At 46.5% G+C, this 16388-nt stretch overlaps 1 protein-coding gene across 1 annotated transcript in view; it reads right to left on the bottom strand.

Annotated features, from left to right (window-relative positions):
• Positions 1 to 16388, bottom strand: part of LOC142013948 (dynein axonemal intermediate chain 1-like) — a 40301-nt gene that overhangs the window by 5478 nt on the left and 18435 nt on the right. Inside the window, exons 2-3 of the mRNA XM_074995970.1 lie at positions 5650 to 5724; positions 1477 to 1575 (exon numbers count right to left, since the gene is read on the bottom strand). Of these exons, the coding sequence (XP_074852071.1) occupies positions 1477 to 1575; positions 5650 to 5724 (174 nt within the window). The remainder of the gene's footprint in view (positions 1 to 1476; positions 1576 to 5649; positions 5725 to 16388) is intronic.

Genomic DNA, 16388 nt, shown 5'->3' with positions numbered 1-16388 from the left:
GGCTCCCGGCACCAATGATGTTATTGCCACACTCTGGCTTTGCACCTCATGGAATGGCCAAGGGGGGTCCAGAAGGGCCACTGTTGCATTGTCCACCAAGCTGGTGGCCGAACTGTATCATCTACAGTGCCCGCAACGGCTATGGCATGACCTTCTTGAGCTCCCACTGCGTCCAGAGCTCAAGTAGAATGAGTCCAACTCCGATGCTAACTCAGAAGCAGATGACCACGGTGGGGCCAGCAAAGTCAGTGATGATGTCAAGCTTTCCAATGATGGTGCCGGTGCTGAAGCATAGGGCACCTGAAACTGGCCCACAGTCTGACTGGTTGGCACCGGAGCGCTCGGCGCCAAGTACAGCATCGGTGCCAACGGTGATGGGAGCATGGGGGTTGGCACATGTATCACATATTTCAACGTTCTGTGCTGAAAGGCTTTACAAAATAAGTAGCAGTCATGAAAGTGTCCTTCCCCCACGCAATTCAGACAAGCTGAATGGGGGTCATTCTTAGGCATACACTTGCCACACTTGGAGCAAGTTTCAAAGCCTGGGGAGACAGGCATTCCCCAGCACTGAGGGGGACACAAAGCCCCACCTTGGCTATTAGTTAAGATACTAAGGACTAACTATCAAACACTGAAACTATTTACACTTCTTTGAAAACTATTTGCACTACAATAGACTACTAGCTAATAAATTGAAAGGAGAAAGCAACAGATTCAACAACCGGCCGTGCGGTGAGAAGGAACTCGGGGGGAGGGCAGTGCATATATTGGTCGCCATATAGGTGCCACTCCAGGGGGCGTCACACTGACCCTATGGCCACTGGTTGGGGCAAAAAGCTTCTGGTGACTGGGTGTGTACCAGCGCACACCCAGCTTGGAATGTACATGAGCAATCACTCGATGAACCATTTATTAGAGAGTAAGAGGACTCTGTAGTGAGCGTGGGAGTGGAGGATAACATGTTTTCTCCATTGTCTCTGTGACGATTACAGTGTGAAATAGGAAGAGTGTCAGGCTACATCCCTTTTAAATGGCCTACCCTTGGCAGTGGAGATCCTGCTTTGAGCATAGAATATGGAGGCAGCTGGGGACAGGGGCATCCCTGGCTCTCGAGTTCTACTGAAGCCAAGCTTACAAAGCTAGAGCTCTAGGACCGTCAACACAAAAGGTCCCAATCCTGCTGGTCCATGGGATGCCCAGGGTTTGTTGGTGAGCTTTATGGGCTGTTCCAGCACGGGATACCCAATTCCACCACACCAGTGGAAGAACAGGAGAAAACTCTTCTTCTCATTTGCTCTCTGCTTGAGCACTGGCCCCAGAATGTTCCTTCAGGTAATGCTCTCCCACCTCCTTCTATTTTAAACAGTAGACACAGTGCACTAGAAACTCAGTGAAATGTTTGCTCTAGCAGAACTCCATCATAAGCAGTGATCCTGGTTTTGTCATGAAAATTGCAAAAATTCTGTTACTCACAGCTTCGGTCAACTCCAGCTGGTCTGGGGGTTTGATGAGAGTTTTTGCCGTTGTCCATTCATCTGCCCCCTCTCCCACTTCAGTGGATGCATCTTCATCCTAGCACAGGAACAACAAACCCATTAATGCACTGAGAGCAGGGCAGTTTAATTTGTTTAAAAGCATTATTTTGCCAGTTCTACAGGTATGAGGGGAGGGAAGGAGCTGGTCCCAGTTTGACTTGTCTGAATGAAACTTTCGCCAGGCTGATTTACCACAGACCTTGTAGGCCTCAAAAGGTGCTGAGTTGCCAAAGCTGCCACTTAATGAGCCGACAAGGTGCTCAGCAGTTCCTGGGACCAGGCCCCTGGTTATTGTCAAAGTTGCTTGTCATGTCCGTAGATCATTTCTCTCCATTATCAAAACAACAGCAATAATTTTTTCATAGAACCTCTGTCATTTAGAAGATGATGAATCGAGTTCTCTTGATCATATCACATGCAATCTCTAAAACAGCCATAACATAGACTGGAGTGCTCAGGACAAATTTTTGATGGCTGCTCTCACACTTTTTCCTAAAATACTTAATAAACTTTAGGAAAAGCTAACAAATATGCATATACACATGTCCAAATCGTAGTTCTTTATTGCTAGCTATTAAGTGTATTGCGAAAACTCATATTAACAAACATATGAGTATCACTTTTCCCAGCAGACTTATCCAGCCTGCCCAGCCCTGGGACAAATTAAACCCCAGATGGAGGGTCGGGAAGGCAGTAGATGTCAGGGGAAATGGGGGTGACAGATTAGGCAAGGCGGAAGGATGCTGGAGCCTGAAGTCCTGCAGCTAGAGCGTCGTGCCATGCCATACCAGGCTGAAGGCCAAACCCCGAGCTCCACCATCCCTAGGAAAGAAACAAACTCACTGGCAGCCTGGCCTTAGAACATTGTGACCCACATGATTCCAGGGGTGGTGGAGGCAGGGTCCATCCCCTGCTGGTGGCCCTAGTAGCCAACACCAAGGCAGTGCATCCAGGAGCAACAGAAAATGGAAGGGGCACTCGTTCCCCACCAAGGCATGAGAGCCCAGGAGGCTGTGGCCACAGTAAATACCCCTGGAGTCCACCTTTGAGAAACACTGCTTAGAGGTTCAGTAAAGGACCAGCAGTTATTTCTAAACTCCCATTACATAAGCTACTTCTAGATGGGACTTCATACGTAAAGATTTCAGGATCATGTTTTAAGCAGAGCAATGGGAACCATTTTCTTGTAAAGGTCAGCAGGTGTTAACACCACAGTACAAGCAAATATCTTATTTGCATGGCCAGAGCACACAGAGATGCTTTCATTCGGGTGTGGTGCGTGATGGTGTCATTATGTTACATCACAAATAGAAAACTGATTGCTGGAGGGATTAATTTAAATTCCTTGCCATTACCATTATACTTTCAGAGTACCAATCACTGATTAACGAATTGAACAGCTTGGGGCGCTTTTTCTCACTTAAATTGGAACGCCTAATGAGCTGAATTTAAAATAAATCAATCTTTCATTTAAATACAGTTGTCTCAGTTCTATTAAACTGTATGTCTCTTAGTCCAGAGATAGACAACCTGCCACATACAGAGTCTAAACTTCTCATGCCTGGCAGGTCACAGATAGAGGGACCGTAATAATGATCAGCTGAATACTGTCTGCCACACAAGGCAGCAACAGGAGCATTCAGCATACTAAACAAAATGGTTGGGATCCTGCCCCATCCCTCCAAACTTCCAAGAAGATTCTTAGTGAGGAGGCAGAAACGGAAGAGCCCTCCGTCTCTGTTCAATACTGTAGGCCAGAACACAATCAGAGACTAACAGCCTGATGACCCAGAAATGAAATAAGGCAGACTGGGTGGAGCATCAAGATATCTGACAAGAGACTGGAGTGAGAGAAATCTAGCTTATGATTTATTTTAGTAGCAAGCACGTGTCTGTAGAACACTTAGTAACAAGCTTGTCATTTTAAGTTTCCTGCCAGTTTAATTTGGTGCTCCTTTCCAAAATGGAGCTGGAAAGTGCACTGTTAGAGTTTAAGCAAAGGAACATCTTTCCCTCCTTAAGGAGCTAAAAGAACAGTTAACAAGATCAAGATTTGCTGTAAGTAGGTAGGAGAAACCAACTGTAAAAGTGATGATCATTGTAAAAGATACTTGGGCAGTGTTTCAGCTAAATTAAACTCCAAGCCCCTTCCTGTACCCAAACTTCCTCATGGAGTAAACACCCTGCACTCCTTCCTACACACCACTGCCCTGCCCCAGCAGAGATTCCCCTCCTGCACCCCAAACGCCTCATCCCCAGCTCACCCCCTGAGTCTGCACCCCCAGCTGGCACTCTCATCCGCTCCTGCACTCCAACCCAGGTTGCCCCAGGCCTTCCCTCCCCTTCCCTTCCCTCCCCTGCCCCATGCCCCTGACTGTAAACAACACCAGCTGAAACATGTGGCTTGGAAGCACACCTTTTTGACAGGGGAACATGCTTCCAGATAAGAAATGTCTCCCTTTCACACGGTACTGGTTTTTCTTTACACTATGAATTTGGTTAAGTTCAATGATTTGGTCTTTTGAACATTTTTAAGAATGAATTGTGATCACAGTCCAAGAACTGCACACAACTGTAGTCAATACCCAATACCAAAGGAGAGCTAGATTAGATAAAGATACCCTCTAAAGGATTTATTTGGTTGGCAGTAAAAAAAAAAATGCCAAAATTCTAAGGGCCAGAAACGGTAAGTGTAACAAGGGCAGCACTTACCTCTCCTGAGCACTCCCTTCTCTGGCAGAGTGCCTTGAATTTTGAAGTTCTTTTCCATGAGGTGGCGCCCACCTCTGATACACACTCCCCTCCAGCCGATGGATCTCTCAACAGGACTTCAGTGACTGCACCTTCTGGCCAACCCACATACACTGTCTCTGTAGCCCTCCCCGGTCTCTGGTCCTCAGTCTGACCAACAGGGTGTATCCCAGAACCATAGCTGGACAGCTTACCTGGGAAGGTTCCTACTATGGGGTAGAGCAGCACCCCTCATCACAGGCCTGTTAGTCCTCCTATCCCAGCTCTTCTATGGGGTCAGACTACATCAGCCCCCACTCCAGGGGGTAACAGTTTGCAGACAGTCTCTTCCCTGGACCTGTTTTCAGGGAGTCTTGGCAGCCAGCCAGAAGCTATTCCCTCACTTTCCCATGCCCTGCAAGCAGCTACATACCTGAGCTCTCATGAGAAAGGTCTTTGGTGGGGCTTGTTGGCCTAAGGACATGAATCTTGCTTCAGGTGCAAGAGATCCCCGGTTTGATCCCTGGACAAGCCCTGCTCCTCCTTTCCACTCTCTTGCGGGGAGAGATACCTCAGCAGTTTGAGCATTGGCCTTGTAAATCCAGGGTTGTGAGCTTAATCCTTCAGGAGACCATTTAGGGGTCTAGGGCAAATATGGTCAGCAATGGTGCTTGGCCCTTGCAGGGGACTGGACTTGATGACCTTTCAAGGCCCCATCCAGCTCTATGAGATATGTATATCTCCATTTATTCAGGCAGCCAAGAGCACCTCTTGCTCCCCAAGCCCCTGCAAGGAGACTACACTCACTCTGATCCTACAGCTTCTTTTACAAGAGCCCACTGGATCATCAGTGGCTGCTCCCTGCAACCTCTCTGATTGGCTGCTTCTCCTGAAGCTTCTCCAGCCTGCTTGCATGACCACTCTACTGCTCATTAGGAATGGGTGTAGCAGGACTCTGAGGCCTCCCGCAGGGGTCCTATGGCCCTAGTTAACCCCATCACAGTAACATATTATTCTCTAACTTTTGTGGTTCTCTGTTTAAACATAAGAAATTGGGCTATGCTTTCAGCTTGCTAACTACGACAGGCACATTACTCACAATCCTTGTCGGCGGTTGGTTCACATCTTGGAACTTACATCACAACTCTTTTTTAATATTTTAATTTTGTGATTTACCTTTAATGTGCTTTAGTTTTAATTTCCATTTTATATGCCAATTTGCTGAAGTAATTCCCTTCTTAATGAAAGTCTAGAGCAACCCTTTATAGCTAAATCAATTTAAATGTAACTAGTTATATCAACTTGGCCATTTGCTTTCATGGATGCAGAGAAATGGAATCACTCAGAAAGTTTGGGACTGGTGACAAGTTGTGATTCTTACCCGTTTTTTTGAGGTGCTTTTGGGAGTCCTTGATTGTACTGTCTTAACTCCTGTTGCTGTATGTCCACCTTGGCTCTAAAACAAATACACACAAAATGTAGCACCAGCGAAGAAGTTTACATTCACATTCCTGATATAATCAAAGCACAAATAAGAACTGAAAGAGCCCACCAAGGTCTGTTACAATGAAAATGACTGTTATTTCTACAGCATCATCAGCCAGGGATTGCAGGACATTCTACAAACTGATTCATAATTTTACACATGAATTATTTCACTCCAAACCTCACTGAAAGCAGCCATTTCTGGATTATAACAACACTGAAATTTAATAGTATGCAGCAACATTTTGTGACAGTTCAGCACAGAGACTGAACGGTTCCACATGAAATTGAAACCAAAGAGGAAATTTAAGCCTGGAGAATACAATTATGAAAATTAGGCAGGAAACCCTTGCTGTTATTCCTGCTCTTGTAAAAACTATGTCATGGGATCTGCAATGGTGAAAAATGCCTTTTAAAAATACATATTGAATGTATCTAGGGAACAGAACATGCCCTGCTTGGATAAAAGATGGATATGATCACTCTAATATGACCTTCCCATCTCATAGCTATATTTCCATTACTTGTTATGCATCAAGAATAGGATTTCTACAGGCAAATAATTTTAAATGATGACATGTGGTAGCACAGATTATACTCAAGCAAATTTTCTCCTGAAACTTTCCATATTGTTTGCCCTTGTCAGAAGATAAGCCATGAAAGGTTACCAACACTAGAAAGGTCTTAGGGAAGTTTATGCTGGAAAGCATCATCTCAGAACTATAACATATGTACAGATCAACGCATTCCTTTTGTTCAGAAAATAAGAGGTGGTGACACAATGGTGACACCTGATGAAACAGGTCTTTGCCCACAAATGCTTATGCTCCAAAATATCTGTTAGTCTATATGATGTCACAGGACTTCTTGTTGTTTTTCAAAACACTGGTATGTTTTAAACAGCTACAGATACAAAAGAACTCTACAAGTGTCCTCAGAAAATTCAGCTAATATTCTAATAAATGAATTAATAAATAAAAATATCATGTACTCACATGACACACAGCACCTTTCACCTGATAATCCCATAGCATTTCATGAAATATTAACTGGGTCTCACCATACCCCATAAGATAGGAATTGTTATTATCCACTTCACATATGGAAAGAACATAGAAAGATTAAGAGATTTCCCACAGGTCATACTCTGAAGTCAGTCAGAACAGAACAGAGCAAAGAATGCAGAAATCCTGGCTCAAGGCCTCCACTCAAACCATTAGACAATACTGCTATTCTGTTCTGTTTCAATCCCGCAGCAGTAGCTGATATACCCATTCTGTTTTAAAAGGAACATGCTGAACATTAATGTAACGTGATTTAAGCAAAAAAATTTAAGAGATTTCCAGAGTACAATTTGATTTTGATCCAAATTCAAAATCAAACTATTAACTTTAAACAGGAAACAAAAGCTACTTACCATTCCCCCTTGTAAATGAGTCTATAAATGCATTTATCTGGCAGTAAAAATATTGACAAGACAATACAAAGTTAATTGTTTTTGGCAACTGGATGTATTTCAATTAACACAGCACAAAGACCAATCAGTGAAAAAGATCTGTAACTATATTAGAAACAAAAAACAATGCTACAGAAAAGCAAGCATCTGAGTTCACCAGAAGCGAAAAGAAACTAGGTGCCCTCCTTGGTCTTTCCCAGTCAAGATTCCCCAGCTAATGAAGGGATATTCTAAGGTGGTGGGTAATCCTACATGTCACTTGGAGGACTTTGGGATGATAAAGCAACCCAAACTCCAGCTGAAATTTATGGTCTTTTGCTAACTGCACAATGTATATGTCAACCTTTTATCTTTTTAAAAATAGTACCAATAGTTCCTTAATGTTATTGTCCTATTCTCATCTCTGAGTCCCTTTCCATGAGATTCTCTACACGTGGAATTCTTTTCCTCTCATAGTCTGCTATACTTAGGTCTGTCCGTCAGCTCCAGGAAATCTATAAATTCTCCCAACAAGAAACCAGATTCTGTCAATCTTACTGGGGAGCAGTCCCGTTGAATCAAAGTAGACTGTTCATAGAATTAGATACTATTATAGATTGTGTCCTGGAAGGGACCTCAAGAGGTCATCAAGTCCAGAGCCCTGAACTCATAGTAGGACCAAACACCATCCATGACAGATGTTTGTCCAGTATCTACAATACTGGAGATTCCACAACCTCCCTAATTTATTCCAGTTCTTAACCACCCGCACACTTAGGAAGATTTTCCTAATGTCCACCCTAAACTTCCCATGCTGTAAATTAAACCCATTGCTTCTTCTCCTATCATCAGAGATTAAGGAGAATAATTTTTCTCCGTCCTCCTTGTAACAATCTTTAGGTACTCGACAGCTGCTATCAGGTCCCTCTAAGTCTTCTTTTTTCCAAACTAAACAAACCCAGCTCTTTCAGCCTTCCTTCAAGGGTCTTGTTTTCCACACCACTAATCATTTTTCTTGCTCTTCTCAGGATGTTTTCTAATTTCTCCACATCTTTCCTGAAAAAGGGTGCCCAGAACTGGACACAATATTCCAGCTGAAGCCCTATCAGCGAAGAGTATAGAGGAAGATTATCTGTAGATTTGTCAATTTGCAGGGAAAATTATCCTTCCTCTTTGATTTTCTCAGTCAGTGTTGCGTCCATATCCTTTGACTTGTCTTCAGTGCATCTGCTGAGGGTATTATTGGAAAGGGGAACTCTTGTTACCTCATTTGCTGCTTCTAGACCTATCATACTGCAGATAATTTCTTGGCAGGCTGGCAGAATAAGAGCTTCAACAATAGTATGAGGCTTTTCGGTTTTAGTAACGAATCTGGTAACATTAAAGCTGGCAGACACACTGAAGACCTGTCAAAGGATATAGAAACAGTTGTGTGTAGCAAACTGCAGTTGTTCAGGTTGCTGGGAAGGACAGCTTAAGAGAGCATTATTTATTCTGCAAGGAACTTCCATAGAAAACAATGGAGGAGGAACTATTCAGAGTAACAGATGAATGTTTAAATATAAATTGAATTTCATGGAAAAATTACATAAGTGTATGCACAGAGGGTGCAGCATCACTGACAGGGAATGTAAATGACTTTGTTTCCAAAGGACACATGAAAATCCAGAGATCCAAATCACTCACTGCTTTCTACATGGGAAGGCTCTCCTATCAAATAGCTTGCCAGCTAAGCTGAGACCCACACTAAATGAAGCTGTGAAAATGGTCAATTTCATCAAGTCCAGACTGCTTCAGTCACACCTTTTTCCTTTGTCCATGAAAGCTTATGCTCCAAAATATCTGTCAGTCTATAAAGTGCCACAGGACTTCTTGTAATCTAGGTTAAATTTCCCTAATTTATGATGTCATGCAAGGTAGTCTCAAAAGCCTTACTAAAGTCAAGGTTTGGTATGTACCTAAACCAGATAAGTCTCAACTGATTTTTCTTTTAATTGTTTTTATCTCCTCCTGTTCATTCCCTTGGAAGCATCTGGCACCAGCCATCACTGGAAGACAGGATATTGAGCTAGATGGACTATTGGTCTGATCCAGTATTGTCTGTAATAGAAAGAGAGAGCCTGAGACATGACACCTGACATATAGAGCTTAGTATGAGGCCTAAGATCTGAACTAAAGTCAGACACTCTTAGCTAAAGCAAAATTAGCAAGAGTCAATCTATGAGCAAAAAGCAGGCTGGGTTACAAAGAAGCTGCCTGCTTGCAGGTTCACTCTCTGAGACGTGAACTTGACAAGAACAGGACTGATGTTGCAAAAATATAAACATTCTTAGGTACTAAGAATTCTCTGTTGAGAGGCTATCCATATACTTTATGGAAATATACTTATGAAGAGGAATATGCATAACTGTGACTCGTGGCCTTCCTGCTTAGGCCACTTTGGTGTGGGAAAAATGAATGAAAATGGTCAGCGTCTTCTCGAACTTTGCACGTACCACAATCTGTGCATCACAAACACATTTTCCCAAACCAAGCCACAGCACAGAGTGTCATGGAGATACCCACGCTCAAAACACTGGCATCAACTAGACGTAGTCATCCCTAGACGTGATAACCTCAAAAACGTCCTTCTGACACGCAGCTATCACAGTGCTGACTGCGATACAGATCACTCGTCAGTTTGCTCCAAACTCAAGGTGATTCCCAAGAAGCTGCACCGCTCTAAACTAACTGGAAGGCCCCACACTGATGCCAGAAAGACGGCTAACTCAGAGAGAGCTGAAAAGTTCAGAGCGACCCTGGAGGAGAATCTGCGCAGCAACCCTGGGGGTGCCGATGTGACATCCAGATGGCATCATCTGAGGGATACAATGTACAACATGGCCTTGTCGGTGTTTGGAAGAGAGCTAGAAACACAAATGACTGGTTCAAAGCTAACTCCAATGAGATGATTCCAGCCATCAAAAAAAAGCACGCTGTGCTCCTGGAGTACAAATGTTCGCCAAGCCAGGAAGTTTTTGGAGAACGGTGGGGATAACTTTCTGGTACAAGTGCTGAAGGAACTGACCGGGGCTGTGAGCAGCTTGACCTGCTGATTGCAAACGAGGAAGAACTAGTAGGAGAAATAGATGTGGGTGGCAATCTGGGCTGCAGAGATCATGAGATGGTAGATTTCAGGATTCTGACAAAAGGAAGAAAGGTGAGCTGTAAAATACAGACCCTTGACTTTAGAAGACCGGACTTCAACTCCCTGAGAGAACTGATGGGCAGGATCCCTGGGAAGCTAATATGGAGGGGAAAGCAGTTCAGGAGAACTTGATGTATTTTAAAGAAGTATTATTGAAGGCACAGGAACACACCATCACACTGTGCAGGAAGAAAAGCAAATATCATAGGCAACCAGCTTGGCTTACCAGGGAAATCTTTGGCAAGCTTAAACTCAAAAAGGATGCACATAAGAAGTGAAAACTTGGACAAATGACTAAGGAGGAGTATAAATATATGGCTGGAGAATGCCAGGAGTAGTCGGAAAGTGAAAGCACAACGGAATTGCAGCTAGCAAGGAATTTGGAGGGCAATAAGAAAGGTTTCTACAGGCATGTTAAGAGGGCTCTCAGGAAGTGTGTGGGTCTGTTACTGGATGAGGGAGATAAACTGGTGACAGATGATGTTGGAAAGGCTGAAGTACTCAATGCTTTTTTTGCCTCAGTCTTCACAGACAAAGTCAGCTCCCAGGCTATGGCACTGGGCAATACAGAATGGGAAGGAGGTGGGCAGCCCTTGGTGGGAAAAGAACAGTTTAAGAACTACTTAGAAAAGCTATGAAGGGTCCTGTGGCACCATATAGACTAACAGAAATGTATGAGCATAAGCTTTCATGGGCAAAGACCCACCCAGGTCTGCATCTGACAAAGTGGGTCTTTGTCCACAAAAGCTTATGCTCATACATTTCTGTTAGTCTATGAGGTGCCACAGGACCACTCGTTGCTTTTGCAGATCCAGACTACCACAGTTATCCCTCTGATACTCAGAAAAGCTAGACACACACAAATCCAGTGGTGCGGATTTAATGCATACAAGGATACTGAGGGAATTGGCAGATGTCATTGCAGAGCCTTTGTTTATTATCTTTGAAAAATTGTGGAGATCAGGAGAGGTCCTGGGTGATTGGAAAAAGGCAAATGTAGCACCCATCTTTTAAAAAAATGAAAGGACAATCCAGGGAACTATAGACTGAGGAGCCTCACCTCAGTCCCTGGAAAAATCATGGAGGGGATCCTCAAGGAATCCATTTTGGAGCACTTGGAAGAGGGGAAAGTGATCGAGAGTAATTAACATGGATTGACCAAGAGCAAGTCGTGCCTGATCAATCTGATTAGCTTCTATGATGAGATAACTGGCTCTTTGGACATGGGGAAGTCAATCAATGTGATATAACTTGGCTTTAGCAAAGCTTTTGATACAGTCTCCCACAACATTTTTGCCCCTAAGTTAAGGAAGTATGGATTGGATAAATGGACTGTCAAGTAGGTAGAAAGATGGATAGATGGTTTGGCCCAATCGGTAGCAATCAATGGCTCAATGTCTGGTTGGCAGTCAGTTTCAAGTGGAGTGCCCCAAAGATCAGTTCTAGTGCCAGTATTGTTCAACATCTTTATTAATGTTCTACATTAGGGGGTGAATTGCACCCTCAGCAAATTTGCAGATGACAGTAAGCTAGGGGGACAGGTAGATACCTTGGAGGGTAGGGATAGGGTCCAGAGTGACCTAGATACATTGGAGGATTGGGCCAAAAGAAATCTGATGAGGTTCAACAAGAACAAGAACAAGAACAAGCACAAAGTCCTGCACTTGAGATGGAAGAATCCCAAGCATTGTTACAGGCTGGGTGCTAACTGGCTAAGTAGCAGTGCAGCAGAAAAGGACCTGGAGATTATGGTGGATGAGAGGCTGGATATAAGTCAACAGTGCGCCCTTATAGCCAAGAAGACTAATGGCATATTGGGGTGAATTAGGAGAAGCATTTCCAGCAGATCTAGAGAAGTTATTATTCCCCACTATTTGGCACCGGTGAGGCCACATCTGGAGTATTGCATCCAGTTCAGGGCCCACCCACAGTATAGAAAGGATGTGGATGCACTGAAGTGGGTGTGATGGGGTTCTGGGGTCCCCCAAGCTCTGCACCCTGTCCGCAGGCAGGAGAGTCTCTCACTCAGCAGGAAAACAGCAGGTTTATTAGCCGACAGGACACAGCATCGTACAGAGGAGTCAGTACAGCAGGCAGAGACAGCCAGTCCAATCCATGTTGGGGAGGGGAGGCCCCGAGGGGCCCCCAGAGCCGGGGCCTTGCCCCCTCCTTTGTCTCTCTCTCCCTCAGCCCAGACTAACTGCTTCCAACTCCCAGTTCCAATTCAAACCCCTCAGGCTCCACCTCCTCCTTTGTCTGCAGTACAAAGGTGTTACCTGGTCATCAAGGTTACCCTCAGCAGGAGCCTCACACCCTATGTGAGCCGCTCACACACACACAGGTATCCCCCACTCCATCACATCTCTCCCCCCTTCCAGACCGAACTGAGCGGGGTCACTCAACTGGTGACCTGGGGAAGTTCGGGGCTCTCCTCTTGTGACAGGGCATCGGCTGTACCCTCAGTGCTACCCTCGATGTGCACCACCTCCACGTCATAGTCCTGCTGGGGGAGGCTCCAAGTCAGGAGCTTGGTATTGGCCCTTTTCATGTGATGCAGCTGGGCAAGTCCCTTTAGTTCCGTTGGGTTGGTTGGTCTCGCTGCTTCGGCCCTGGTCCGTCAGCCATGTTCTCAAGTCGGGCGGGCAGAGCCCATACAGATGCTGCAGCACCAACAGATCAAACAGGTCTTTTGTGGTCTGGGTCCTGCCCCATCTGACCACCAGCCCACACAGCTGCTCCAGCAAATGTCTGGAATTCAGTTACAGTCCAGTGACGGAAGGTACAAATGCTTCCATCCTTGGCATTTAGCCAGACCACCACAATGGCTGTGTGCCTCAGTTTCCCCTTCCATGCCACACAATAGGTTTGGAATGTTCCTTCTCATGTCAGAGGTTGCAAGACTAGTTACAGGGAACAATGGTGACATTTCAGAGTTACAGACTCCTTCAACATACAATTCATGCTTCTACATCAATGTCATCATGTCACATGGCTCTTTTCAAACATTCAGTGCATGGTACAATTCTACAGCTTTTGGTAGCAGCACCCCTTGGTTACAGCAGTCAGCGTGAGTAACAGAACAAACCCATTGCAACTGTACATTTACGTTGCTCTTTGGTAGACCACAACTTTTGTGTAACCTCCTTGAGAATCTGGTATTTTGGGGATAAATGGCTGAGGCCTTTCTTAGCACCATCAAGTTCTAATCTTCTCCCTTGCCCCCTGGGGTGGAAATTTGATCTCTCTGGCTGTGCCCTCCCTTCTAACAAGAGCTGGGCCATTGATGATCTCAGGGAGACGGCCCCCTTCCAGCCAGTTTAGAAATTTGCAAACCAAACTGCTTTTTGAGCGTTGTTTTGTGAGTCCCAGACGCAGAATCCACATGAAGGAATCCCTGTTTATCCCTTACTGGCCCACCAGGCCCACAGCTCCTTCGTCCTTCCACCTCCAACTACTGCCTCCCCATGGAATTAGAAGTGGAGTCCAGTATAAGAATATAAGTGTTTTCACCATTTGGAGATGGGGAATTGCTGGCGCTCTCCTGCATCCTACAGAGACTGACTGTGCAGCTGTTTTATTTGGTTCTTACAGGGCTGCTCACATTCCCTGATAGTTTTTACTTTACTTGCACCAGCTTTCAATTCCTGAGAAACTTTTACACTGCCTGCTTTGGACCCTTCCAGAGCACAGCCAGTGGTTTCACACTCAGGCAGGTCCTGGCCATCAGGGGCTGAAACAAACTTCTCCCCAGGCAAAGGGCTGCTCTGGCTCTTACAGACAGGCACCTTTCCTGTTCACTCTCCTTCACCTCACTCCCATTTTCTGCAGTCCCCACAGACGGGTCAGGAAAAGTTTCAGGGAAATTCTCTTCCTTAAGAGCTTCCCCAAACAATAACTCACCCCTGTCTGCCTCCACGGGGCACTGTTCCCTTGAGCCACAACCAGCTTCTGGGTTTCAACTATACCCAGGATCACTTCTGGCCCATTAGGCAGATTCCCACGTAATCCCCCTCCAGGCAGACAGCCAGTACCACCGGACAGAAGGTCAGGGTCCCTTTCCTCCCTTCTGCTACCAGCTCCTTTATCTTTATCAGTCAGCGTAACTCCATTGCCCATCTGTTCTTGTGTCCTGGCGAGAGGATGACTCTGGTAGGACAGAGTCCTCTCACCCCCTCCCAATAACACCTCAGCATCAGGCAAAGAACAAGTACCAGAATCGTCTGGTCTCTGGGATTCCCTGATGATTCTAACTGGATTAGACCAAGTTAAAGCATCATCCCCCCTGAGAGACACAGAGGCAGGCCCACTTCCCATCTGGGCTTCAGCTGCCCTCAGATCCAGCTCTGGGATCTTGGCTCCATCTCGAGCCCCCACAGGCTCAGGCAAAGGATTCACTTCCCCAGAAGCAGAAGCACTTTTCTTGCACCAAGGACCAGTGTCCTTATCAGGGACACCACTGCCCATCCCAGAGCCATTCCCTCTGCTCCAGCCCCCATGGCTGGATTCAGAGACACACCTGGAATGCTCTTTTCTGGTGGTTCCTTCTCCAGCCACCCCAGGCTGGGGAATCTTCCTCAGACAATGGGCTAGTTTCCTCATTGGCACCTTTTCCAAACGCAGGCTCTGCTCTCTCCCCAGGCTGCTGCTGCTGTTCAACACAGACAGACAATGGGAGACACTCTCTCCTTTGTCCCAGCTCCCCGGCTGGTCTCCACACACACACACAGAAGGTGAAGCAGCTTCTCTCACAGACAACTTGCCATTCCCAGTGGATTAGCTGCTTTCCTGCACAGACACACAGGCACCTTCCTCGGCCCAGGCCTGGAAAACTCTTCGCAGGTCTGTCTTGGCCACTAGTAGATGATGGGTTGGAATTGCTCCTTTCCTCCTTGAGCTGTGGCAGGCCACTTGGTTCAGAGCTCCATGCAGTCCAGGGTTCCCTGCCCCGATCCGGGCTCACCTCTGCAGGAGTTTCCTTAACCCTCAGCTCTGCCACTGCACATCCACGCTGCCTTGTTCAGCTCCTTTAATCTCGATTCGGTTTCCAGGTGCTGCCACTTCACAGCGGAGTTGCTCAGCGTGGTTGCAGGCTCTTAGGCTGATGCCCTCTGCACCCCACGATTCCTGGAAGAATCCCTTCAGTGTGCCAGGCTCCTTGCGGGTCACAAGCTGCCCAGGGTTAGGCCGTAGGCCCCTCCGCCCTCTGGGACCGACTCCAACAGACTCCCAGCGGAACCCCTTCTTCAGTGTGACACCCGCTCTCAGGGACCATGAGCACCCTGTCTTGGGACGAACTCATTCAGCGTCAGCCTCCTCAGGGGTCACTTGTTCCTGGGGGTTGGGCTCTTGGCCCCTCCACCTTCTGGGACCGACTCCAACAGATTCCCAGGAGTAACCCCTGCTCGTGTGTGACACCCCCTCTCGATGACCACGACCGCAGTTGCTTGGGTTCGGCCGCAGGCCCCTCCGCCTTGGGAAACTGCACCTCACTGCCCGTCAGCACACCTGGGTCTCGCAGGCCCCACTTCTTCCGGGGCCCCGGTCACTTACTGCTGGATGCTCCATCCTCGGGGTGCAGAACATCCCACTTCTGACACCAGTGTGATGGGGTTCTGGGGTCCCCCAAGCTCTGCACCCTGTCCGCAGGCAGGAGAGTCTCTCACTCAGCAGGAAAACAGCAGGTTTATTAGCCGACAGGACACAGCATCGTACAGAGGAGTCAGTACAGCAGGCAGAGACAGCCAGTCCAATCCATGTTGGGGAGGGGAGGCCCCGAGGGGCCCCCAGAGCCGGGGCCTTGCCCCCTCCTTTGTCTCTCTCTCCCTCAGCCCAGACTAACTGCTTCCAACTCCCAGTTCCAATTCAAACCCCTCAGGCTCCACCTCCTCCTTTGTCTGCAGTACAAAGGTGTTACCTGGTCATCAAGGTTACCCTCAGCAGGAGCCTCACACCCTATGTGAGCCGCTCACACACACACAGGTATCCCCCACTCCATCACAGTGGGTCTAGCAGA

Source organism: Carettochelys insculpta, chromosome 5 (genome assembly GCF_033958435.1).
Source record: "Carettochelys insculpta isolate YL-2023 chromosome 5, ASM3395843v1, whole genome shotgun sequence".
Classification (NCBI taxonomy): Eukaryota; Metazoa; Chordata; order Testudines; family Carettochelyidae; genus Carettochelys; species Carettochelys insculpta.
This window is presented reverse-complemented; position numbering and strand designations above follow the sequence as displayed.